This window comes from Pongo abelii, chromosome 17 (assembly GCF_028885655.2).
Source record: "Pongo abelii isolate AG06213 chromosome 17, NHGRI_mPonAbe1-v2.0_pri, whole genome shotgun sequence".
NCBI lineage: Eukaryota > Metazoa > Chordata > Mammalia > Primates > Hominidae > Pongo > Pongo abelii.
Window position 1 is genome coordinate 89,226,203 of NC_072002.2, and position 27,596 is coordinate 89,253,798.

At 42.1% G+C, this 27,596-nt stretch overlaps 2 protein-coding genes across 6 annotated transcripts in view; one reads left to right on the forward strand and one right to left on the reverse strand.

Moving 5' to 3' along the window:
• FBXO15 (F-box protein 15) overlaps positions 1-15,619 on the reverse strand; it is a 75,228-nt gene extending 59,609 nt beyond the window's left edge. The window contains exons 1-3 of one of the 4 annotated variants that reach the window (XM_054538091.2): positions 14,611-15,619; positions 7,942-8,052; positions 2,669-2,773 (exon numbers count right to left, since the gene is read on the reverse strand). In XM_054538091.2, coding sequence (XP_054394066.2) covers positions 2,669-2,772 — 104 coding nt within the window. In that variant the 5' untranslated portion in view covers position 2,773; positions 7,942-8,052; positions 14,611-15,619. Of the gene's footprint in view, positions 1-2,668; positions 2,774-3,435; positions 3,558-7,941; positions 8,053-14,610 lie in introns of those variants that run through there. The other 3 variants (XM_002828309.5, XM_054538089.2, XM_054538090.2) reach the window with 3 other exon arrangements.
• A 633-nt stretch (positions 15,620-16,252) lies between these two features.
• Positions 16,253-26,677, forward strand: TIMM21 (translocase of inner mitochondrial membrane 21). 2 transcript variants are annotated; one of them, XM_024235725.3, is made up of 6 exons: positions 16,253-16,904; positions 22,960-23,022; positions 23,121-23,218; positions 25,828-25,901; positions 25,985-26,090; positions 26,190-26,677. In XM_024235725.3, exons 1-6 carry the CDS (start codon positions 16,604-16,606, stop codon positions 26,292-26,294), a joined length of 747 nt encoding a protein of 248 aa, XP_024091493.1. In that variant the 5' UTR covers positions 16,253-16,603; the 3' UTR covers positions 26,295-26,677.
• The last annotated feature ends 919 nt before the right edge of the window (positions 26,678-27,596 follow it).

Consider the following 27,596-nt stretch of genomic DNA (forward strand, 5'->3'; position numbering starts at 1 on the left):
GCCCTTCAAGCGTGTCTGCCCGTAAGTCATCAGTGTAACTCGCTACACTATGTATGCTTGCCCTCTCTTCAGAAGCAACGCTTAGAATATACTGTACACTTTTCAAAAACACATATTGATTACTTGTTCAATTATCACACATCCTTTTCTGTAGTCTGACTTCATGATCAGACGTTGACTTTAGGAGTCAGACAATGACTCTTTAGGTCCTTTAGCAGGACCTAAAAAGTGCAATTCAACTTAGCACAATTAAATATGTCCTTTGAAAAAGAAAAGAAATGTGAGTGCAATTTCATCAGTAGCTCATATTTCCAAAGGGCAACTTCCAAGAAAGTGAGGAGGGCACACAAGTAATACTAAAAGTATGCAAAAAACATCACTAGGGCCATGCTCCACATCTGATTCCAGGCCTGGTTTCTTCACCATGCAGGTGAAGTGGAGAGAGGAGACAGTAAAGAAACTAAGAAATATACAATTTATCAGCTTATCTGAAGAGTCTGAGTTCTACCCTTAAATAAAGTGGGAACCCTCCAGAATGCTAGTTTTAGACATTTGGTTGACTCCTTCCTTGAAAAATGCCTCGCTGAGCTTTCTTTTAGTGACCACCTTCATCTCTTATTAGATCATTGTCTTAGTCTCTTTGTGTTGCTACAAAGGAATACTTGAGGCTGGGTAATCTGTAAAGGAAAGAGGTTTATTTGGCTCATAGTTCTGCAGGCTATACAAGGAGCACAACACCAGCATCTGCCTCTGGTGAAGCCTCAGGAAACTTCTACATGTGGCAGAAAACCAAGGCGAGCCAACTGTGCAGAGATCACATGGCAGAGAGAGAGAAATAGAGTGAGCGAGCAAGAGAGAAGGAAGGGAGGTCTGCCAGGCTTTTTTAAACAACCAGCTCTAGAGCAAGAACTACAAGGAAGGCACCAAGCCATTCAGGAGGGATCTGTTCCCATGACCCAAATGACTCCCATTAGGTCTCACTTCCAACACTGGGGATCAAATTTCAACATGAGGCTTGGGGAAACAAATCTCAACTACGTAAACTACGACAATCATTAAGGAAGGGAAACGTAGAAATTGCTCTAATTCATTCTATAACTACCATGAAGAACATTATTAGTTCATTCATTGATGTGTGTGTGTGTGTGTGTGTGTGTGTGTGTGTGTGTGTGTGTGTGCGCGCGCGCGCATGTATTGACATAGACATATATTCTTCCATATAGGAAACATCTCTTCAAATTAAAAGAAAAACCACCCTTTCCAACTAGGGAACAGTGTATGTCCTCTTCAGAGTATGACAATGGTTGAGGACAGCTTTAATGAGATCTTGCAGTGGCGATCTCAGCTCACTGCAAGCTCCGCCTTCCGGGTTCACGCCACTCTCCGGCCTCAGCCTCCTAAGTAGCTGGGACTACAGGTGCCCGCCACCAAAGCCCGGCTAATTTTTTGTATTTTTAGTAGAGACGGGGTTTCACTGTGTTCGCCAGGATGGTCTCGATCTCCTGACCTCGTGATCCACCCGCCTCGGCCTCCTAAAGTGCTGGGATTACAGGCATGAGCCACTGCACCTGGCTGGAGAATTTTTAAAATACAGATTTCAGAGCACTAAATTATAACCTCTAGAAATGCAGACTAGGGATGAACATGTTTTAAACTTTCCCAGGTGGTTCATATGTAGTCCTCTCTGGATGGCATTTGAGAACCACTGTACTGAATGACATTCTTGTCCACCATGTTTCAGGGTTAACTAATACGACAGCCCTCCTTCTGCCATTCTCCGTCTCCTTACCTAGCAAACAAAACCATCAGTTAAAACCGGCATTCCCTCTCATCTTGCTGATCTCCCCAGCTGACATGTAGGTTCCATGTAGGAAAGACATTTATCTGATCTTTTGATGCTAAATGAGAGAGGGGCCTAAAAAGCCAAGATGTTCTGTTGTAAGCCATGAAATCCTCACTGAAAGGAGGATTCCACCATCTCTCCCTCCAAGATACAATTCTGAGATGCAGGCTAAGATTATAGTGACAAACAGAAGCAGAGGTTTCTCCCCTTCCTTCCTAGATCCACCCCCTGCAAGCCCAGATGACCACAGGTGAACCCCTCTCTTTTGGCTCCCTTCTTCCAAGGGTACAGCCTCCAGGAGAGGACAGTCTTGGCCTCTCTCTATCCATTTCGCTCTCCCCACAGAGTAAGTTAACTTGATTGGCATGTTTGGGAAGAGAAGCTAAGTACACCTAACTTAGCCTCTTCCTTCTCTTTCTTTAGGATCTGCTTGGCCATCAGCAGAGAGCACTCATACTGCTCTGCGAACGCAGGGCCAGGGTCAAAGCCAGCAGGTCCCTGCAGTGCTGCTTGAGACTCTGTGGTTAGGTCTGATTCTGTGGGGAATACAGCCAAGACTTCCTGGCAACAGACCTGAAGCTGCATTATCTAACAGCTGCAGCAATAATAAGTTTGATTTTTTTGTTCCATGCAAAGTATATTCCTTTAAGCATATAAATGCAAATATTTGAAAATTTCATAGTTAAAGCATTTGACATTTCCACTTGTGTGTAAAAATACTCTTGAATTCTCTTAAATTCTTAAAAATGGTTAAAAAGTTACTAGTTTTCCTGACTTCCATCAAACTGTCATCAAAACATAACAGAGACTTGGATTTCTGCTTACTTGTCATTGGCTAGATGATAAAAGCGCCTGCTCACACATCCAGTACACAGAAGGCTCACAGCATCCAAGTAGGAAAATATCTTCAGCAAGATTTCTGAAGGCATTCTACAAAAACAGAAAAAGAAAAAAAAAATCACCAGAGTGGACCAGGGCTTAATCTGCAGATTACCCAGAAAACAACTGGCTGCTCATCTGTAAACAGAAGGCCATAGACAGACCCCTCCTGTACAAGAGGCAAACTGTACCCTCATCTTCAATTCTTTTCTTTATTGAAATTTTCTGGTTATTCTAATTCTCATGACATAAACCATAAATAGAGCCAAGGGTTGGAAGAGCTAACTTCCTCAGCATTTTAATCACGTTCATACACTGTGAATCAACAGCCAGGATTTCAATGTCCCCCATGAAACTGTGTATTTTTTTTTTATTATTTTTGTAGAGATAGGGTCTTGCTCTGTTACTCAGGCTAGAGTGCAGTGGCATGATCAGGGCTCACTGCAGCCCGGAACTCCTGGGCTCCAGCCATTCTCCCGCCTCAGCCTCCCCAGCAGCTGGACTACAGGTGCACGCCGCCAAGCCGGGCTAATTTTTTGTATTTTTTGTGCAATTTCACCATGTTGCCCATCAAACCTGGCCTAAACTAGGTATGTTTCTTTAGTGAGATAAAAAGAGAATCAGAGAACATATTCTTAGGTATTAATAAGAAAAACACAGAATCCCTTTCCCCAAAAAAGTAAGTATAATGGGAAATAGCAGCTTATTCCCACCTCACCCACATCGATCCCAGGCGCCACCTTCTCAGCACCCTTGGGCTTTTGACTGCTTCCTCTGGGGCTTCAAGGAGACACCAAGGGCCATAAGTTTTTTCTGAAGTGTCTGTTTTATTTGTATGCCTAAATATGATAGTGAGATATAGTCTCAATATTCCACCTATTTCTACGATCTCAGAATTCTATAAAACACAGTAATAATCTGAAAGTGACTAGAAAGTATCACTAGTGTCAAGAAGTCAGGAGTGCGCCTCTATGAATCTTCAGCAAAAGGGCAAGTGACAACAGAGCTACCACAGATTGTATCAAGGGTCGGTGGGGGGAGTTCTAGGGATAAAGGAGTCAGGGGAGAAATCTTTTGTCCAATTTAAAAGGGCTTGCCCATACTGTCTACTTGTGATTGTCATGATTTTAAATTTGTTTATTTTTCAAGAAAATCAGGTTACTGGGTGTTTCACAGGAAAAAAATCAGTCCTATAATTCCGATAATACTGAGAAGGAATAAAGTATATCCTCAGAAAAAAGACAGTTAACGCCATTCCTGTTGGATGTGTATCATCATGTATATGTCCCCACTGCTCAAAGCTCCAGCTATAGTTAACCAGAGACATTCTGAGAGTTTAAACAAAAAGCTTTGCTTAAGCCTTAATTAAATCAGTCCCCAAAATAAACCCCTCCCATTCAGAGTCAATAAATTAGATCCTTTCAATGAGAAAAAGTCTCTAATGCTAGAGGCAGCAAAGTTGCAAGAAAACATGTTTTTGTGACCACTTGGATTATTCATTGCATATAATTTTTATATTTTAACTATTTCACAAAACTTCATATCTATTATTTTTTAAATCAGTACGCTTAAAAAAAAAAACAGAGCTGGGCTTAAAGACATTTCAGAAAAGTATCCAGCAACTACCAGAATTATTTAACTGGAATAAAATCCCATTCAAGACAGGCATTCAGCAGGTTTTTACCTTCCTCCCCACTGGACTAACCTAATGAAAAGGGGGTACTCTCTGTGTCCTTCTAGCAAAAGGAGAAAATCTCTACTTTATAGTTAAGACAGTGGAGATTGAATACTGTTTTTATTATTATTATTATACTTTAAGTTTTAGGGTACATGTGCACAATGTGCAGGTTAGTTACATATGTATACATGTGCCATGCTGGTGTGCTGCACCCATTAACTCACCGTTTAGCATTAGGTATATCTCCTAATGCTATCCCTCCCCCCTCTCCCCACCCCACAACAGTCCCGAGTGTGATGTTCCCCTTCCTGTGTCCATGTGTTCTCATTGTTCAATTCCCATCTATGAGTAAGAATATGCAGTGTTTGGTTTTTTGTCCTTGTGATAGTTTACTGAGAATGATGATTTCCAATTTCATCCATGTCCCTACAAAGGACATGAACTCATCATTTTTTATGGCTGCATAGTATTCCATTGTGTATATGTGCCACATTTTCTTAATCCAGTCTATCATTGTTGGACATTTGGGTTGGTTCCAAGTCTTTGCTATTGTGAACAGTGCCGCAATAAACATACGTGTGCATGCGTCTTTATAGCAGCATGATTTATAGTCCTTTGGGTATATACCCAGTAATGGGATGGCTGGGTCAAATGGTATTTCTAGTTCTAGATCCCTGAGGAATCGCCACACTGACTTCCACAATGGTTGAACTAGTTTACAGTCCCACCAACAGTTTAAAAGTGTTCCTATTTCTCCACATCCTCTCCAGCACCTGTTGTTTCCTGACTTTTTAATGATTGCCATTCTAACTGGTGTGAGATGGTATTTCATTGTGGTTTTGATTTGCATTTCTCTGATGGCCATTGATGATGAGCATCTTTTCATGTCTTTTGGCTGCATAAATGTCTTCTTTTGAGAAGTGTCTGTTCATATCCTTCGCCCACTTTTTGATGGGGTTGTTTTTTTGTTCAAACAATTTCTTCTAACCTGGTACAATCAATGTTATACCCATATTGGATTACTTTCTGTTGGATTCTAGTTATTTCACTTTGTGTGGGGTAAGGAGACAGGATGATAGGGACGTAAGGGAAAGGGGAGGTGAGAGGCAGGACCATTAAAGAAGTTCAAAATGTAGAACAAAGAAACTGCTTTAAACCAACAAGCTTCCTGGAGAATGTTAATTTGTGCGTGTTCATTTTCAGTACTGTGGGAATTCAAATGTGAGCATGTCCTTGTCCCTGCTTCATATTGTGGATCTATTCCAATATTCCTGCTTTCCTCACTTTCTTCTCCCTGTTCCGATGGAGAACACTCACTTCCTCCCATCAAAGCACCTGTGCTCTAGGTCCCCACGGTTTCTGCACAAAGACCTCAGCCTCTGGTTCCTGCCTCCCTCTTCCGCACTGTTCATAGGAGCCTCTGAATCACCCCGAATCTCTCATCTGAAACTGCACTCTTCCTTTGCTTCTCCCCACCCCAATCTCTCTGGAGCCGCCACCTAATTTCTAGGCTCCCTCGCACTGCCAAGCTCTGGGAAAGAACAAAAGAAACAGAACACTTGTCTACACCTGTTGCCTCCACCTCCAAAGCCCCCTAATTTTTGCTTTCTACATTTCAGTGTGGAATAGAACACATGCAAATATGAAAATGAGTGGCCAGCCCCTTCCTTTGCATTCACCTGCAACAGCTCTGAGGGGGCACCATGCCCTGCTGCCTCCTCCCCCCGCCTCCCCAGACCGCAGGTCACTGACTGCTCTTGTGTTGCAGGCTCTCTCCTCTTCTGCTTCACACACAGCCTCTCCTCAATGTCTTGGACCTCAGGGCTCTTCCCTGCCTGCTTGGTTGGTTCTCACTGCCCCAGGTCCTCCAAGCTTGCTCCTGAGTCGCCTTTGCCTTCCCTTCCCCACCCTTTCCCTAAGCCACCTCACCCAGCTCCATGACTGCTGACCCCGCCAGGCCTCATCCTGAGCCAGACTGACACATCCATCATCCATCTGGCATCCTCCTTTGCACCCATCCCAGGCATCTCAGCTGTAACTGGTCCAAAGTCATCATCATGGCCCTCTCTTCTGCCCTGACCCCACCTCTCTTCCATCTCAGTCAACAGCACCTCAACCTGTGCTACTGCTTCAGCCAACAGCTCTGGATTTCTACTTGCCTGTTTCCCCCTCACACCTACATTAATTTATGAACGAATCATGTCAGCTATGCCTCCAACTATGTCTCCCACTTGCCTGTGTCTCTCCATCTTCCCTACTTCTAGAGAAGAGAGGTAAACAAATAAACAAGATAATTTGGGAAATTACATGACATCCACACTCCTCCCCAGAGCCCGGTAGCCCCACCTGATGGGCTCCCCCACCCCCACACTGTTCCTGCAGCATCTGGAGCCCCCACCAACACACCTCTGGTCTCCCCTCGCTGGCAAGCTCCTCTCAAAGCTCCTGAATCTCAATGTTCAGTTCTCATCTTAAATGCACCTCCTCAAATAAGTCTTTCCTTACCATGCCACCCCATTATTCTGGATTTGGGGATCCATTTGTTTTCTCGACAACAGGCATCCCAACTTACTGTATTTTAAATCTGCCTCCCCGACTAATCATCAGCTTCATGAGAACATGTGAGTGGCTCACCATTTCTGTCCCAGCACCAAGAACAGTATCTGCTACAGAGTAGGTCCTCAAATATTTAATGGATGGACTAACCAAATGAATATTTGCTTTATTTCTCATATCAGATGACTGTAAAACAGCCTATTCCCAGAGCATAGGGTTTTAAGCTGAAATTAATGTCCTTAATTATCCTTTTTGGCTTTTCTTTTTTAAAATACACTGAAATGTGTATATAGATATGTACACTGTTAGCTGAGCAGGCTATGATACAGTATTAAAAGCCCAGAACTTGAAATCAGGCAACTTATATCTGAATCACACAGTTCTGCAATATGCAGACTACGTGGGCCTAGCTTCCTGCAGTGTAAAATGTCTCTCTGTGATCATCTCAAGCTTTCAGGCTCCCCACGAGGCTTAGCATATAATCGGTGTTCCATAAATGTTACTACAGTACAAATCTATGGACTTCTGAGCATCAATTACACATAATAATTTTTTAAAGCTTCTGTGGATCTTGGTGCTGAGGGTCACAGTACAGAATCTTGCCATGGCAAATGGGCTCCCAGATATTGAAAGCTGAGAAATGAACAGAGCTCTTGAGCTTTCAGGAAAACACACTTTAATCTTCTTTCTCCTTTTTCAAGGGTCTTTATCAACTCAAAAGTGAATATTTTTGAAGAACATTTTAATAAAAGGAAAATTCAATTTACTTGTCACTTCTTGAAGTTTCGCTTCATAAAGTTCATCTCATAAAGATAGTGGTGACAGGCCCATGACTCATCAAACGCTCCATGCTGTACTGTCTTCCTACACAATCCTATTCTTAGCAAGCTCAAAATAGCAACTTGGTATATACAGCATCATAACTTTCTCTAATAACCCCATGCCTAGAGGCCCCCAAAAGTGATAGTCTACTTCTGCTACTTACCCATCCAGGAACCCAGAACAGCAGGAGAAAGAGCTCTCCCAGTGCTGTCCACCTCTGGCATGGCACCTCAGGGCAGCAGAGCCTGCAGAAAGCTTGACCCCTGGCCCCTTTCTGAAAGTAAATGTGGGAAATTCAAATTATGTGATTATCAAATGAGGTGAATTATCTATTCCCTTCTACAAAATTCCAAAGGATTCATAAACTCCAAAGATTACTCATGGAAAAACTTAATTTCTGCAAAGAAAAAAAGGAAGGGAGGAAGAAAAGATGATAAGGAAGGAAGAAAGGGAGGGAGAAGGAAGGAAGAGACAGTGCAACCTTTAGTGTCCTGCTAAGGAAACGTGAAGACTGTACTTACTCTGATGTGCTTTCACCCTAAGGTTTAGCAATATACACTCTCACTATAGGCTTTCAACATGTCAAAGAGGTGCTATCAAATACATTTAATGGAAACAAAAAGGATAAAGTTAGTGTATTGATTGGCCAATTTGGATATAACAGAAACCATTAAAGTTTTTTTTAAAAAACTTACAATTAGTGAACTAGAACTGTCAACATAAAACATAATCTACAACTTTTCTGATCTTTGAGGGTTCCAACTCTAGCTTTTGCAGTCACAGACAAACTACCAAATACTCATCCACAAACTTTTACATTTTAACCTCTCCCATTCAATGCAATATATTTTCACTGGCCATCTTTTTATTTTAGTGGTACAGAAAACAGTAGTGCATCTTAGAATGAATGGTTTTTTAGATTCAATGAAATAGCATGTAATATTTTTATGCAGTGAGTCTTTTCAGAGGTTCCTAAAATAAATTTTATTAAGATCAGTCCTCAAAACCAGTAGTACTCAACAGCACCTTGAGGGAATCTGAAACACCAGAAAATCATACAGCTCACAGCCTCCATGTCTAGGCAGCAGCACACCCAGAGAGCCATGAGTGGTTACACCATGTCTCTAGGAAAGGTTTGGAAGCTTCTGCTTTAAGCAATATACAACACACAGGTGTTGGATATTGGCGCACCTCCTTCCTGATGTGCTATTTAAGAAGTGGCTAAATCCTAGAGAGCACATTATGTATACGCTCAGTTCACCAACATCATTGCTTCGAATATGTACTTTGTGCACTGACAGTTTAACCACCCTCAGTTTTTCATACCAGGCCAATTCCCCAGATATAGTTGAAAGAACATTCACAAAGGAGGGCAACAATTGGGAGCAAAAAAAACAGGTGCCTTAAGAACTTGGAAAAAAAAGTAATTAACCAACCCCCCTGAAAGCTGAAGTATGAAATCCACACACAACCGGTCTTAACAGAGGATGGCCCTCAACTCTGAGCACAACCTATTAGATGACACAAGTGGTGAAAAAGGAGTCCTTGCCCTAGGCATCAGCTGGCCAGGTGACAGTGTACCCTGGAGCCTACCGCAAGACAGCATCATGATATGCAGTACGCACTCAAATCACCCACTGGCGCCTGGCTGTCCTGCTCCCCAGGCACAATTCCTCACATGCTTCCGAGCAGCTACAGAGTAAATTCGTCTTCCCTTTGTGAATTTTTCTCTAGAACAAAGCACAGTAGCTGGTACAGGGTAGGCCCTCCACAAATATTAGTGATCAGCTGCTCCACTGGCATCTCAACAAAGAAGTTCCATAAGGTAAACTTTTCCAGATCCTGTAAGAGTAAAAATGCACTGAGGAAAAAAAATGCTGGCTCCACATGCCTTTCCATCCCAGCTCAGTAAAAGGTGCTTAATGTACTTTTGGTCTTACATGACTTTCTAGCCAATGGTTTTCAATCTGTGCTCTGCAGGGCAGCAAGACAGGGAGAAAGGACAGGAAGAAATGCTCATTTGGAAATTTTTGCAATACCCTCTCCTCCTTTAATCAGATAATTCTACCTGTGTTATATATTTTTGTACTTCTGTTAGAAATTTTGTTTAAACACTGATTTCCACAGGAAAAAAGCTTAGGCTCCATTAACATGGCCCTAACATAGTAATCATAAGTAAAATATCATTTCCTAATTGCATTCGTTTCCTAAGACTGCCTTCACAAACTGGGTGACTCAGAACAACAGAAATGTATTATGTCTTAGTAGCCAGATGTCCAAAACCCAAGTTGTCAAAAGGGCCACGCTCCCTCTGAAGGCTCTAGGGAGGATCATTCCTTTTTCTGGTGGTTGCCAGAAATCCTTGGTGTCCCTTAGTTTGTGTCAGCATAATTCTAATCTCTGCCTCCATCTTCACAGAGCAATCTTCCCTCTGGGCATATCTGTCTCTGTACCTTTTCTTATAAGGATATCATTCATATTGCACTTAGGACCCTTCCTCATCCAGTATGACTTCATCTTAACTAATTATACCTGCAGAGACCCTATATCTAAATAAAGTCACATCCTCGGCTTCCAGATGGACATAAATAACTTTAGAAGGTATAATATGCTTTGTTTACTGTCAGTAGTCAACACAGTAGACAAAATTTGTAATACATTCTAAAATTATTTAAAAGCATGACTTATTTTTAAATGGTTATTATTCTTATAAAGTCTGTATTGACTTATATTACATATTCAAAGATAAAATATCTACAATTGATAAAGGATTCTAACACTTAAGCTTCGAATACAGGAAATTTCTATCACTCCTTCATCAAACAGTAACAATTCCTATCAGGAGCTCCAAACCTGTAACCCTTAAGCCCATGGGAGTGTGGGGGTTGGCTGTACCTAGAATCTGAGTCCATACATACCCTAAGCATCATATGATTATATATATATATATACACTTTAAACATAAATATTATTGTAGTTCATCAAATATAATTGTATTTAAGATATTAAATAAATATCTTACTGAATCAGTAACAGCTTTTTGTCATTATGTATTTCCTCAATAAGATGCCAGAAAAATAAAAACTGTTACCTCAGGCCTTTCCAAGAGAACCAAAGAAAAGTAAATTCATCTGATGGATCAGTTTTAATCTAGCAATTGGCAAATACCAAATAAATGATGATGATTCATGCTGGCTATGTTACAAAGAAACAGGCATCCTCATTTACTGCCCATAAGACAAGATACAGTGGTACAAACGTTATGGAAAGCCAAATCTGATATTGGAAACCAGGATCCTTAAAAAGCACATATGCTCTTTTAAGCCAGGAATTCCACTTCTAGAAATGTGCACAGATAGTTCACTCAAGAATGTCCATCTCAGAGTTGTCTGCACTGGGGGAAAAAAAATACTAACAACAGTATAGGGATTGGTTAAATTGCATGGCCTCCATAGAGTTAACAATGTTTGGTCAATTAAAATATAGATTTTCAACCCAGGTTAAGTGTTTGAATTAGAAACAGGTCCCTGATGTCCTCCAGGTGTCTATATGGCTTGCTCCCTCACTTTCTTCAGCCATTTACTACAATGTCACCATCTCACTGAGACTTTCTTTGGCTATTATATTTAAACTGCAATCCAGTCCCCTCTCCCACACACACATGCACTTTGTGCCCTTTCTCTGTTTTTCTCCTTAGCACACATCGCCATCCAACACTATACATTTTACCTGTCTGTCTTGCTTACTATCGCTGGAACGACATGGGCAGTTATACTGCATGGGTTTATTCACTGCTGATTGTTCAGCACCCACAATATGCCTGGCATGCGAGCAGCATTCAATAAATATCACTGAATCACTAACAGTATAACTGAGAAAGCAGGTTATATCAGTATATACTATTAGGTTGGTGCAAAAGTAATTGCGGCTTTTGCCATTACTTTCAGTAACAAAAACCACAATTACTTTTGCACCAACCTAATATATAAACTTATTTTTGTATTTCTCTAAGAGGAAAAGTAAATATATGCATACAAACAAAAGAGGTCTAGAGAGACCAAGGTTTAACAGTTAATAGATCTGATCCATAGGATTACAAAATTTGTTGGTGATGGTCTTTTTAAATGGGGAGGATTTAGGGGGCATAACTCCATGTATGTTCTAATTTTTCTTAGCATATTGAATCTGTAATAAGTTGGGGGGTGCAGGTATTGTTTAATTTCAAACCTAAGAGTCACATGCAAAAGAAGGCCAGGGAATCACAGTTTGACAGCACAATCCTTGAGACTGGAGCAGTGGTTCTCAAAGGCATTCCTAGCAACAGAACCCTTGCAAAGAAACTGAAACCAGGTCCCCCGAAATCTGGGGGTACAGTCTGCAGCAAACTCAAAACTTCTTAGAAGTCTCCCAATTGATCTTAAAAATTAAAGCAAATACTGCATTCTACTAAATAATTTATCTGTCTTTGTCCTATCATAAAAATGTATTATATTATTTACCAGTTAAATTATTTAACATTTTCCCAAAGCCTTTGTGTTGATTTTGCAGACAAAGATGCTCTATGTATTCCCTACCCACTACAACTACTCGTTTGAGAAGCACAGTGCCAGGGTGCTTAGATGTTTCAAGAATACCTACTGGCTTAATTCACCACCAAGTTCTTACTGAAAACCTTAAGTGGTGTGTCCCGAATTTATGAAAGATTACTGTGAAAACGTCAATGAAATAAAGTCACCTGTTCTGTAAACATATATGCATATAAAATATATGTAAATAAAATGATCTTAGTAAGTTCCTCAAAGTCATGCTGTAAGTCTCCCCACTCAAAGATAGTTTTAAATAACGATTAAGCAAATAAATCCTGTTTGGTACTAGTTATTTTTTTTTTAAGCACCAAATGCTTTTCCCTAATCTGAAACCCTAATTCAGTAACGAATGGATATACCTCTATCTTTGGCTAAAACATTTAACAAGGCTTAGTTAGTTCAATTCTACAAATACCTCTTAATCACATACTCTGCACAAGGTAATGTGTAAGTGCTTTAAGACATTTCATCCTTTATTTAATTGGAATATGAAGGCTATTTTATTACAAACATGTTTTCACACTTTTAAAACGGCAAAACTTATTTCTTGCTGTTTTGTTTTTTCACAATTAAAATGGATCTCATAGAGTCCCTCATTTCAGTTTACAAGGCTAAGGCTCTAACAAGGCAACTAAAGGGACTTAAGGTCCCAAGCTAGAAGCAAAGACAGTCTCTGAGACTCCCCATCTCCTTAATGTCCTGTCAGAGCTCTCTTTACCATGTCTTACATGAGATCATACATCTCATCAGTGTACCTTTTAACACTATTGGAAACACATTTCTATTTATCCATAAAATAAACCAACTGCACTTTTTTTTTTTTTTTGAGACAGAGTCTGGCTCTGTCGCCCAGGCTGGAGTGCAGTGGCGCGATCTCGGCTCACTGCAAGCTCCGCCTCCCGGGTTCATGCCATTCTCCTGCCTCAGCCTCCTGAGTAGCTGGGACTACAGGCGCCCGCCATCACGCCGGGCTAATTTTTTTTATTTTTAGTAGAGACGGAGTTTCACAGTGTTAGCCAGGATGGTCTCGATCTCCTCACCTCGTGATCCGCCCGCCTCCGCCTCCCAAAGTGCTGGGATTACAGGCTTGAGCCACCGTGCCCGGCCCCAATTGCACATTTTTAAGGTCCACATAATTAAAAAATCAGCAAGTTCTATTTATGTTTTTATGCGGATCTATACGTCTACAAGGTTAAGTGTAGACATACACTGATACATTTAGCAAGATAAATTTAGTTTGAAAACACTTTTTTTCAAGTGACAGGTTTTTGTCTGATAGCTTTGAGTAAATCCAATATTTTAAAAACCTAATGACTGTGCTTCATTTTAAATATCTGGCAAATCAAATAAATTACAGCAGGTACAAATTAAGCCAACTTAATACGCTTTCTGCTACACTTCTTACAGTTTGTGATATTTATACATATTCACATTTTGTGTTAAAAAGGGAAAGCTGATTCCTTAACAACATCTAATTTTCCACAGCGAGACATTAAAATAACCACCCGCTTTGACCACAGTCAATCATTCTATTTTTAGCAGCGGACTTTTCTTTACCAAAAATAATGCACACATTTCCAAATCAGCTTGAAATGCAGGTTCCCATGCCAGGCATAATGACAGGCCCTCTAATTATATCAATCCAGGAAGTTCACTCAACTTACAAAGGATAAAAGATTCATCATATTAAAATCATTCTGCTTCCCCCTAATAGAGCACTATGTAAAAACTAATTTTAGTAATAGCAGCAAATTGATTAAAAGTTCAAGTTTCCTACTGAAATTCCTGCTTTTTCTCCTACATAAAAGAATTTTTGCAGGCATTGTCACCATTCTTTTTGTGACAAGGCTTGTGGTATGTCTAGCATTATAGGTATTCAATTAAGAACTATTATCATAGCACTAAGCAACAGGGCTGGGCTTCTGCAAACAGGTAAATGGAAGTAATGGAGACCTAGAGAGGACACAGGACATAGTTCTGCAGATTCGCGGCGCGGGGGGAACAAGTAGTTCAACTAATATGTAAGACTCCCTTTGTGTGCTTAAACGTAGACCACTGGTTTATTAGAAGGCAAAATATGGATGACTTTCCATATTTATAAATCAAGGAGTCTTACAAGCAGAAAGATAATCCTCAAGAATGTAAACCATTCTTGGCATTATCCCTCCATCTGTAAACTAACTGCAGTGATGGCTACACAGCTAGGGAACAGCTCACGATATAATGAGAGGGATTTCATAAGGTACCATTATGCATGCTGACACTTCTGATGCACTGGATCATTTTACTTCTTCAAGCTGAAGATGCTTCTGGAAAGCAGATGCAGCCTCCTGCTCCTTTCCTAAGTCTTCAAAATTGCCTTCTCTCTCACTGTAGGAGAGGACCATGCTTCAGTTCCAGGAAACCCCAAGAGAAATGGAGAGACGAGCCTCTATGGAGCAGAACAAGAATACCACAGGCTCCTGCATTTAGACAGGAAGACAGGCAGAATGGGACTAGGAGCTGAGCAAGACCTGACGATGCAGATGGCAACTTAGCCTTGACGTTGGAGGTGCAGAAAGTGCTGCCCCCCACCCGCCAGACCAACCTGCCTGCCAGAGGTATCTGCTTGGGGAATGAGGGTGTAAATTGATAAGGTTTTGATGAACAGACTCTACTTCCCTAAGTTGTAACGTCATGAAAAACAAGAAGGGAGATTCTTGGTTACAGAAGAGCGAAAATACAAAGGCAGGGGCGGAGCACACGTGAATTTAGGGCACGCATCCCGGAGAAGCGACCTCTTGGACCTGCACCTGTCCTAGCAGGTGCGCGCATCCCCGGCCACAGGCGCCCCGAGAAAAAAATATTTCCCCGAGAGGCTACTCTATTTGTGTCATAACTCAGGGTACCCCACGTTGCAGGGTAGAAAGGATTTCCTCCGGTCGTTCTTCCAGACCCTTCTCACGTTGAAGACGGCCGCGGGCATTGCGCCAAGCTGGACGAATAAAATACACGGTGAAGAGAGCGCGGTCGCGCAGTGAGGGGCTTCCCGCCAGCGGACCCCACCCGCAGGCCCCACAGTCACCTGAACCCAAAGGCCCTGGCGCGCCCCCGGGCCGCGCCACCACCCCTGCTGGGCCCCCGCAGCGTCTGGAGGCCGAGCCAGTGCTGCTGCAAGATCCGACCGCGTCCAGTCGCCATGGAGACAAGGAGTCCACCACAGGACCGCGCCAAGGCTGAAACGAAGAGCGCACGCGCCGCGCCACGCCCGCACGCCGCCACACCCCTTATGCGCATGCGCGGGTGGGCAAAACTAAGGATACCTTGGCGTGTGCGCAGACGGCACCGCGCCAGACCCCCCCCGCTCACAAAGCGGGCTTCTAGAAACTTCCGAGCCCCGGCTTCCTTCCCCACCCCTAACATTCTGCTGCCAAGGGCGCCAAGCCAAGTTCGCGGCTTAGCCATTTAGGAAACTGGTGCCTGCTTTGCAGTGGCCTCGTTCATCCCCACTTGCTGACTATTGTCCAGTTTTTCTGAAAACACAGTGAAACGCAAAAACTAAATCATTTGCCCACGCGGAATGGCAAGACCACAGTCAGAGGGGGTATTTCCCACCGTGCACAGTCCTCTCTATAAGGATCAGGAGAACACGTAGATTGTAACTGCTAATTTGGCTTTTGCCAGTCCCGCCTGAACCACGTAGGGTCGGTGGTACCAATTCCCCCACCAACGCCCCACTTTCCCGCCGCTCTAAGGACGCGCGGCGTCTGCGCAGGCGCTGGGCGCGCGGAGGCGTCTGGGGGCGCGGAGGCGTCTGGGGGCGCGGAGGCGTCTGGGAGCGCGGGAAGGAACTGCGCCGTGCTCTGGCCGCCTTGAATTCTGGGAGATGTAGTCTCTTTTGCGCGCATCATTGCTGCATCCCAGTAAGAGCGAGGTTTTCAAACTACTATTCCCAGGAAGACGGGGGGTTTCCCAGGTGACTTTGCGAAGGCATGGCGGGTACACTGTGAATGTCAGCCCAGAAGGTAATCAGAGCATGTTAATTCAAATAGAAAGAAGACAGAAGGGAAGGTAGACATCAGGTTCTCCCTGGAGACTTTTCGTTTTCATTTACGCTGCGGAAACTGACGTTTTTGCCTAACACGCCATGTAATGTAAACGTATAGGCTTGAGTACGTGTCCGGCCGCATGTGTAGTGAACCCTAAAGCTTTCCTAATTGTAGTTAGCATCGTCCCTAAGCGGAACGATTTTCTGTGAACATGATTTGTACTTTTCTACGAGCCGTACAGTATACGGAGAAGCTGCACAGGTCCTTGGCAAAGCGATTGCTTTTGCCACACATCGTGCTTAACAAAGCGTGCTTGAAGACTGAGCCCAGTTTGAGATGTAGGCTTCAATATCAAAAGAAAACGGTGCTACCTAGATGTATTCTTGGAGTCACCCAGAAAACCATTTGGACGCAGGGACCGAGCCCCGGAAAAGCAAAGGAGGATAGCAGCAAACAAGTGTCTGTGCACAGGAGTCAGAGAGGGGGAACCGCCGTCCCAACATCACAAAAAGGTAAAAAGGAGTACTTTAATGATTGGTCTTTCAACAGACATGACAAGAGCTGCCAATGCCCTTTTACACCAAGTTCACTGCTAAAGATGAAAAAGCAATTCACATGAATTTTTAAATATAAAACGTAATTTAGAACTAGAACATATAGACCTACAGTTTTCTTCACAGATTGGAACTCAGATTTGAAAGTTGATCTTGAATTTGATATAACTTTTTTTCATTATGTTTGGGAAATTTTTCTCAAGTTGTATTGGCTCTGTTACATATAATAAAGAGTAATTGGATAGAATAAAAAGAGAGAGAGAGAGATTATTGACTCATAACCGGTAGGGAAAACTTTCACATGTTACCTGCAATAATAGAAAAACATATAAAATAGGGAGGATGGAATGTAATTTGTCAGGGAAAGTCACAGATATATTCACAGATATTTTAAGATTTTTTTTTAATTTCTTCATTTCGCATGTGATTTGTAGGAAAAAAAAGACAAAGCAATTTAGACCCCCATGATTATACCACACGAAGATGACTATTTTTAACATTTTGCACTTTCATACACATACCTTTTAATAATTTTTAACCCAAAAAATTGATATTCTACCAATTGTTTTAGAATCTGCTGTTTTAGAATCATATTCTACCAATTGTTGTAGAATCTGCTGACTATGCCAAAAACCTAGTTTTTCATTCATAGTAGTTCGCACGAAGGAACAACCTGTATGCAGAGGTGAAAGGCATAAAAGTGGCAAACAGCATGTGTGTCAGGTCATCTGGCTCAGGCAACAGTGCTCCTGCTTGCACTGCACACCAGGCCTGCTTAGGGACCCCTTCCCTCATCTGCACCCCATTCAGAGGTGGCAGTCCTCCTTGTTGCTGAGTGAATGGATGGGAGCAACATTCCCAAATATGGAATATGCTGCATCCAGAATTCAAAGAGTCCTATGAAGCATTGTGGTAGGAGGTATAGGGTACAACAGTTGTCTTTTACTTGGGAGGGCATGACCTGGCACGCCCCAGTGTAGCCCCACAAGGTCGGCTCATGTGTTGATGAGCCTCTGCATCTTTGTTGGACCCACCTCTCACACTTGGCAGCTTGTCTGACCAAGCCTTCTAACACACTTGCCACTTGTTACTTATGGGCTCTAACATGATGGCATAAATATAGTAGACAAATGTGATATTCTGCTGAGTGTCCAGAACAGCATTATTCAAATAAAACTTTTTGCATAGAAATGTCCTCTATCTGTGCTGTCCATTTGGGTAGTTCCTGGCCACTTGTAGCTATTTTGAGCACTTGAAATGTTGCTAAAATATGTGACTGAAGAACTGAATTGATTTAATTTTAATTAATTTAAAATTGAACTGAAATAGCCATGAGTGGTGAGTGGCTACTGTATTAGACAGCCCAGGTCCAGAAGGTTTCAGTCCCTTAAGACTGTTATGACAGAGGGTGAGAGAATTAGCAAATCCTGGGCAGGATCATAAACATACACTGTTATTATCTGTTTCATGTTACTACAGACTACTCCTGCTGCTGCTTCTGAATAGAAGGCATTCTTCAAATCAATGGCCAATACCATGAGATTGTGTTAATGCATTCCCCTGTAAAGTTACCATATGTGGTATTACATGTGTACCCCGGCTGCCACTTGGTTGAGTTTGCAGTTAACCACTGTCATTCTCCAGCACCTATTTGTGTTTTGTAAAGGAAGACTGGTAAATTACAAGGGACTGTGATGGGGATCACCATGCCTGTATCTAAGGTCTCTAAGAATACTCTGCCATTCCCCATAGATGTGATATCATTTTTAATTTATTATCTTGGTCACTGAAATGGCAGTTTCAGAGGCTTCTATTTGACTTTTCCCACTGTGATAGCTCTTAACCCACTTCCAAAGGAACTAAAGTGGGAGTTATTGTTGCCAGTTACTCAGTACATCCCCTTGATTTATACATTTGGAAATCACAGAAATTATTACCAGGTAAGTCCCTGGACCCACCTGTGACCTTCTTACATCCCGGTGATGGGGGGCCGTCAGGGGGTCATCTTGACTCTTTGGGTCCTTAGGTATCACTGTCAGCACAGACTATGTCCAAGCTGATAACTATAGGTCCTTTTGGTGAAGGACGGGGGGGAGTCAGTTACATACGCTTTCCTTCAGTAAATGGGTTCCAGGTCTGAAAACTGGTTCAGGTCCAGAAACTGGGGCAATGTTCAGGACTTTGCATTAGAGCAGCTGCCTTCAGCCTCAGGAATCATCTGTAGTTAATTTCTCATGACTATGTAATTCAGAAGTAGCCTTGTCTGCTGCCCTTGTGTCTTCCCCTTGGGAACACTGTGTTCTAGTCATCAACTCTGTTGCTTTCTGTAGTTCAGACACTCCCGACTGCCACTCCAGCCTTGCCATTAGTTATGATGGTTGCACTCACCTTGGCTTGTGTTTAACACCCCAGCCTGGTCTCTGCTTCAGAATTCTTTCATCTCCGTTTCTGTCAGGGCATCCTGCTCTATAAAGATGTAACTGTGGCTTCCTTGTGGCTTTGGTACACAGTGTCCTCCTGTCCCTCCTAAGAAAATAGTCTATATCTATGGTAGCATCCCCATTCTTGGAGGCTGTTGAGCCTTTCCTCCAGTTTGCCATGGCTGTTCTGTCACTTTTACTTAATGTGGACCATCACTGTCTCGAAGTTTCCAGGAGCAGACCTAGCCAGCTGCATATCAGTTCCCAGAGTGCTTGCCTGGTTGCTAAATTCATCACAGGAGCATGCCCCATGCTGATCAACTCTCAGCCAGTTTTGTGTTCTGTGCCCTTGACACACCACCCTTAAGAAGCAGTGGTGTCTGTGTTCCCCCACCCCGGCGGGGGGGGCCTCCAGCTCCTTCCGAGTATTGTTCCTTCTCATCCTTCTCATGCCCAGTTGTGTTGTAACTTGGCCAGGAGGGGAGGTGGAGAGCCCTCCTGAGGGCAGCACGTATCTTGCTAGGCAGAAGCCCCCACCCACCCCTCGCCCAGTTTCCAAGATGGAGGAAGTGCCAACCTTTACCAGACACTGAGCTGCTGCTTCAGGGCTAGAGGGGTCAGGAGAATCGGGATTCAAGATTTTTTACAACATTGACCTCAAGGGCCCCCTACCCAGCTTTAGGTTCCCTTTCCTCCCAAATCAGGACCCTGGCCTTGATGTGGGAGGTCTCATGGACTTGAAATGCCAAACTCCCTGAATCCCTTACGCTCCAGACCTGACCCACGCATTTTCTATCCTCTGGGTGCAATTTGAGTCTTGTTCTGCCGGGAAGGAGGTTCCTGCCCTTGGCACTCACCTTCATTGGTGATTAGTTACACACATCATCTCACCATCCCTCTCCATGGCCCCAGCCACAGCCATCTGATATAAGTCCTTAAAATTACTGACTCCTCCTAAACTCCCAGAATAACACATCAGCCAGTACATTCCCTTCCGCCAGCGTTCCATCCCAGGTCCCCATTGGTTGAGAGCTGCATCAGCTGCACTGCAGCTCTATGACAGGTGCTGTCAGTACCCCCCTACCACCAGGGACAGGGTCCTCATTGCCAGTCAGTGGCCAGCGAGCCAGCTCCAAAATCCAAATTGAGAGCTGCTTACCACTCCCGGTAGCACCCGTTGTAGGTTGGCTTCCCAGGGAAGTCGGATTTGCGTAAGGTTTATCAGGGAGTGCTCTCAGAATACATCTTGAGGGATGAGGGAAGCAGGACTGGGCAGAGGGAGAGGCCGAAGTGCATTTGCAGTTGGGGCCTCAGCTGCTGCTCTGGGGACCTCTGGAGCTGAGCTGGCCAGTCACTGTCCTTCTACCTAATGTGGGGGCTGAGTCTTATGCTTCTGCATCAACCAGGCATTGAGTATGGGCTGGTCCAGGGAAGTGCCGTGACCTAAGTGAGGAAGCTCTCTTATGATGGAATGCCCAGAGAGGAGCTCAGCTGACAACTGTCCGCTACCAGTGCTCCCTGCAGCTGGGAGCCCCATACCACAGCACCCCCTACAGGAGGGGTGGAGAATTGCAGAAGCAAATAAATGGCATGAGGGTTTTTTGTATAAAAGTATAAGGTCTGATAGGGTTGAGAAAGTTAGACAGTGAGCAGCTTCCATTAGAGACAGCTATAAAGTAACAAACAGAAGTTTTTTAAGTGTGTAGAATATGGAGAATATTTAGCACAGGGCTTTATATATAACAGATATATAGGAGCTGTTGTTTATCAAATAAATGGAAAAGACCTGTCAGATACCCTAAGCAAGGCAGGAATGAATTGTTGGAAGGGACAGTCAGAAATCCAGGGTGTTGGGGCCAATGACCTGGTTTGGGTAACAAGGACAAATAAGGATACTTAATACAACTAATTATTTGTTATTGGGTTCTCAACCTGGGAGTTGACACATAACTGGCAGGTAATATTTATTGAAATGTATTTTGTGACACTGAGAGTGGAATGAGATGTCGTCATTGTAGGCCCCAACTCCTGAACCTTGGAAGGGAAATTGGATTTGTGACAATTGTTTGAGTCAGTCCCATGAATTACACAGCTTTTGGCAGATGAGGTCTTTTTATTATTTGAATAATGTCTTCTAAGTTGGGAACCTTGCTGAAAACTTCAAGGATTGTGATATGCTAAAGACTGCTTTTAAATAAGCATTGTATTAGCTAAATACTTCTTTTAAACAATGTTGTTCATAAACGTAATAGAAGCTTTTTATACAGAAGAGAAAATAACAGCAACATCTGATAAAATTTTCTTCCAAAAGTTTTTTTCTTAAAAATTTTTTAAAGATTTATATTTCAGAAGTCTGAATTGCTAATGTGGTGAATAAATTAGTCTATAAACATAATGCCAGGAGGTGACTCACTTTCTCAGCATCAGTGAAAAGCATCGTCATAATTGTAATGTTAAGGTAGTGTAATTGTAATGTTATAGCTCTTTGCATATATATGAAGATACACATAGTAGATATACAGTAGCTGTTGGTAAGTGAAAAAATAGAAAGACTCATCTGATATACTAAGCAAGGCAGGAATGAAATGTTGGGAGGGACAATCGGGAATCTAGGGTGATTGGGGTAATAGGGACAAATAAGTGTACTTGTATATGTATTTCTGTATAATACAAATACATTTATTTATAGCTATACATACGTATATACTCTGTCCCCTGATGCTGTCTTTTTTTTTTTTTGGACGGAGTCTCGCTCCTTCGCCCAGGCGGTAGTGCAGTGGCGCTATCTCAATAGTTCACTGCAAGCTCCGCCGCCCGGGTTCAGGCCATTCTCCTGCCTCAGCCTCTCGAGTAGCTGGGACTAGAGGCGCCCGCCACTGCGCCCGGCTAATTTTTTGTATTTTTTGTAGAGACGGGGTTTCACCGTGTTCGCCAGGATGGTCTCGATCTCCTGACCTCGTGATCCTCCTCCCAAAGTGCTGGGATTACAGGCGTGAGCCACCGCGCCTGGCCCCCTGACACTGTCTTGATTGAGTTTCTCTAGCTCTCAGAGTGTCTGTTTAACCCATATGCACATATTTTATTAGTGTGGGAAAACAAACTGGTCTGTGCGTGTTCTTCATTTTCTAAGTTTAATTCATAAATCTTTCTGGCCAACCAAATTCCTACTCTGAACACAGTTCTGTTTTTATGCACCAGTCAGTGTGGGGTGGGACTGGCATTCGAGCTAGTTACTGACTGTTAAGAGTTGACACCCATTTTGGTCCATTCAGTCCCTTACCTATTTGGTTGACAAAAGCCAGCACTCTTCCTAATCTGGGAGTGTTGCCTAACCTATGGCAGTTGTGGACTGGATCACTTGTTAAAAGGATTTCTTCATCCTAAATTAAAACATAGATTCCCAAGCCCTGCTCTGAGAATTCTGCTGAGGCGCTGACACACAAGGAGTTTTCAAAACAGCTGCCCCTGAACACAGGCAGACCACTTACTTTGATCTGGAGGCTGCTTTTCTCTCGCAAGAAGCGCAAAAGCAGCAGACAAGCATGCCTGCTCCCAGCTGGCACACGTAACCCGTTGGTGTTTTCTCTTTACAGTGAAAGAAGCTGGAAGAGATTTTACCTATTTAATAGTGGTGCTTTTTGGAATCAGCATTACAGGTTGCAAAAAACAGCAAGTATAAGCTCTTGAATATTTTTTAAGCTGGCCTTTTTATGTTGCCCTTGCTTTGCTTCATCTTTGTTTTGTGTGATTTCAGGTGGCTTGTTTTACACGATTTTCAAAGAACTTTTTTCTTCATCCAGTCCTAGCAAGATATATGGGAGAGCCTTAGAAAAATGCAGATCACATCCTGAGGTTAGTTCTCAAGACTGAGTTACATGAACTCTGACAAGGGGGAGAAAATGTCTGGGAGGAGGAAGTGGGCAGAATTCAAGAACCAGTTCTCACGCTAGTGAAATTCGCGTGATAATACATAATGGTCGAGTCATCATTACATTATTAGGTCTTTGTTCTTTAAGAGAACCCAAAACTCAGTGTACAGATGTTTTCATGCTAATTGTACAAGACAGTCATTTTGCTGGTTGTTCATAGATATTAAATTCTTAGAATACACCAAAATATCAAACTCATGGTAAGTTTCTAGTCTTTTTAAAGCCTGATGCATGATCTCATGGTCGTAATGTCATTGCTGACACTTACCGAACATGTGTCTGTGCAAGCACTCTGCCTAAGGGTCTCAGTGCATCATCTTTATTCAGTCTCACAAAAACCATTTGTGTTCGGCACTACTTTGTCTTCAGTTTGCAGAAGGGGAGACTGACACTTAAAGAGATTAAGTAACTTCACCAGGATCACTGAGCTAGTAAGTGGGGGAGCCGGAATCTGAATCCAAACAAATCCAAAATTTGCTTCCAAATCTAAGCTCTTAAGCACAGTCTGCCTCTACCTTCCCTGGGAAGAGTGGACATGGGGAAGCTGCCTTGGTTCTTTGAAGGACCCTGTCAAGAAGGAAGGCTTTAGATGTGGCCTTCCAGTCACACATAGCCAGTGTGGCCTGGGAAGTGTCAGATTTCTTACTCCCCGATGCAAACCTTCAGCACTGAAAATATTACTCATTGAAATACACCTTCATTCACCTTGAAAGATAACAGCAGGTAATTGTCTGCCATTATCATCATAAATATTAGGGCCGTTCTTCACACAGACCAAGGAGTGATGTTATAGCTCGCATTTGCAGCCCCTGAAGAGGAGAAAGATTTGAATCCACAGCGTGTTCAGTATAGAACCCGGTGCTGATCTTCCCTGGTGCCCTGGCTCTGAATGTTCCACCAGTTTTTCTAATCATGTCAGGGTGGAAACCTCAGAAGCTAACAATCTCTGGCATCTTTACTTTTAAATCCACTGATTTCTCTTCATTGAGCTCTGGACAGCCAGTGGTAACCATGGAGAAAGAGGCAGGGAGGGTAAAGTATCTCAGAGGTGAAAAGCAGGAAATAAGGAAGGTTCCCATAATAGTTATTGGGAATCCAAATTTTATCTGACAAGAAACATTCTTTACAGACTCTGGAAATACCTGTGGGTGGTAACCTTATTAAATGTTAGGACGCATCTCTGGAAAGAGATGAAGAGTTGCTGTTTTATTCACAAACTCAGCCTTTCATAGATTTTTTCAGCATTTTGAACAAAAAACTCCACAGAATATATGAAAGTGGGATATTATTAAAGTCATAACTTCATTTGCTGCCTGAAAAAGCTCTACAAATAATAATTAAAGTTTAACAATTTTGTCAACATTTTTTAAGGGGTACGCTTCTCTTTGCTGGGTACTGTGTCTGCTTGAAAAACAGAAAATCTTGATGGATGTTGATATTTATATGTTTAATAGATTAAAGTAAATTGTTCTATTTGTTTGTGCTATGCAATTCTGAAATATCATCTTACATATTACTTCTTTTTATCCTGGAAAATGTGATACTGAAGATACTCCACAAACAGACAAAATAAGATAAATTTCATAGAGTTGAGGGTCAAACTTTTTTAGTTTAATATCAAATTTATATTTTTTAGAGGGTTCCACAGTATTTGCGTTTTGAATTCAATAAAAACTACATTTCTACTTCATGTGGATTTTCTCATTAGAAATAGTAGATTCATACCTGTAGCTGTGATTTATTTTAAATGTCATTATCTGTTTTCTTTTTCCTCACTGTGTTTAGTAACTTTAAAAATTTTTTGATCTCATAGTCTTAGTATTAGATGCTATTAATTAATTACATTTCATTAAAAATGTTCATACATTTTATCTTCAAACCATAAGGGGTTAGTAGAGAAACATCTGAACTCCACGTTGTTATGTTTGTTTTCTGTAAGGGGAGCAGGAACTGCGTCATGTCAACCTACATTGCTCTGAAACTACAAGTCACACCATAAAGCTACCTATTTTAATCTTCGCATGAAATATTTGTTTAAATTATTTATGGGATGATTTTTGTATAATAACCCTTTTTTCAGTTTTCTTACTGGAGTGGTCATTTTTTTATTTGTTTGTTTGTTTGTTTGTTTTGAGATGGAGTCTCACTCTGTCACCCAGGCTGGAGTGCAGTGGCACGATCTTGGCTCACTGCAGCCTCTGTCCACTGGGTTCAAGCGATTCTCCTGCCTCAGCTTCCTGAGTAGCTGGGACTACAGATGCGCACCACCACGCCCAGCTGATTTTTGTATTTTTTAGTAGAGACGGGGTTTCACCTAGTTGACCAGGCTAGTCTTGAACTCCTGACGTTGTGATCCACCCGTCTCGGCCTCCCAAATTGCTGGGATTACAGGCGTGAGCCAGAAGTGGTCATTTTTGGAAAGGTCCTAAGCTTACTGATTATTTTTTCCTAAAATCATTTGGTTTGTTAACAATTATTTCTTTAGGAAGCTTAAAAAAAAACACAAAATAAAGCACTGTCCTTGTTCTGCAGGTGATCGGTGTCTTTGGTGAGTCTATTAAAGGCTATGGGGAGGTGACAAGGCGGGGTCGCCGGCAGCATGTCAGGTACTGTGGCTTGAATTCAGAGGAAGCTCTGGGGAGATTTTTAAATGAAAGGAACTTAGACTGATCTTTCATTTTCTTGACAGTTTCACTGAATATATAAAAGATGGGCTGAAACACACGCGTGTGAAATTCTACATTGAGGGCTCTGAGCCAGGCAAGCAAGGAACGGTGTATGCGGAAGTGAAAGAGGTGTGGGAATCATGGGACGTGGGGTCAGAGGTTCTGCGCGTGGTGTTATTTAAGTTCTGGAAAGGAAAATAATACCTGGAAACACTACATTTTTTTCAGAACCCAGGAAGTGGTGAATATGATTTTCGATATATATTTGTAGAAATTGAATCTTATCCTAGAAGAACTATTATCATTGAAGATAATCGATCCCAAGATGATTAAAATAATCAAGCAAGCAGGTTTCTGATGGATGTTGAATGGCGTGGACTCGCTACTCCGTTCTTCACAGCTGCCTTCCAGAATGTGTTCAAAAGAAAGACAAGAAGGAGTGTATGGTTTATAAAGTGAATCTAATACAGTATTTGTTGCATTTAAACAAACTAGACATTTTCTTATGGAAAAATTATGAAATACGCATATTTCATGTTCTCCCATTGACTCAATCATGACAGTATTTCTGCTTTAACACCATCTTTCATGATTAGAAATGTTTGTTATTGAAAATGTTATACCATGTAAATAAAGGAAATAGATTTTAGTATTGTATTCATTTTATATTATAGAACTGCATAATGTCTGCAGAATAAAATTAAAACTAACAAATATGTCATTAGTAGCTGCCCTCCACATACTTTGGAATCTGACTTGAGATAAACATGTGAAAATGGTTGAGGGCCATAGGGAACCAGATGGTAAATACATTCTTCAAAATTGTGTGAGTTTTAGGAATCTGTCTCATATTTCCCACTTCATGAATTAAGGGCCTTGTACATAGCGGGAAAAGTACACACTCCCAAGTTGGGTAGACCTGAGCACCCACCCCACCTTTTCTAGCAGGTGTGTGGTCAAGCGTCCTTGTTGTGTGGGTTGTTAGGATGGCAGTGTGATGAGAGGTACAAGCCTGGACCATAGAAGGCAGCCATGAAGTGCCCTCCTCCCCTTTAGAACTTACTTGCACTGATACTTCTGACTGCCAAAAGAGCATGGGAGTGAATGAGAGACATTCAAATACGCGTGTGAGGCCCCCTTATAAAAAAAGAAAAAAAAAAGGAATTCTATTTTATTTAAAATATTTGCTGGGGATTTGGAAAAAAGTGACCTTCACTTACAAAATCCCGATTCCATATCTATTTAAGTGCTATGTGCATTGGGAGGGGTCTAGAACCATGTTTATCTGTGGTGGCTTCAGTGTGAGGTATCCCCTCTGATGTGTTTGTTCCTTCTCCCTTAGAACTGTCTGTACAGGAATTTCTGATGTGTTCTTGAAATTTTGGGATATTCAAGATAGAGAGACCTCCAGGCAATCTATCTCCCCTGTTTACTTTATCTCCCTGCTTAATTTAGTTTCTTGGTTTGACTGCTTGTTTTAGATGTTTTTAATTATAAAAATTTCCAACATTTAAGGAGTATAGAAAATATCATAGCAGACACTCTTGTCTCCCTGACGTAACACACTTTGAATGAGGCCTTAACTTAGGCTTTCTCTCCTAATCGTTTTTTCCTTTGCTATAGAATGTTCAGTTT

Bases quoted from the DNA above. Each gene is read 5' to 3' on its own strand.
- TIMM21 (XM_024235725.3), top strand. From the start codon at position 16,604: ATGATTTGTACTTTTCTACGAGCCGTACAGTATACGGAGAAGCTGCAC. The intron at 23,023-23,120 runs GTTGCAAAAAAC...GTGTGATTTCAG, and splicing joins TTTTGGAATCAGCATTACAG to GTGGCTTGTTTTACACGATT. The intron at 23,219-25,827 runs GTTAGTTCTCAA...CTTGTTCTGCAG, and splicing joins AATGCAGATCACATCCTGAG to GTGATCGGTGTCTTTGGTGA.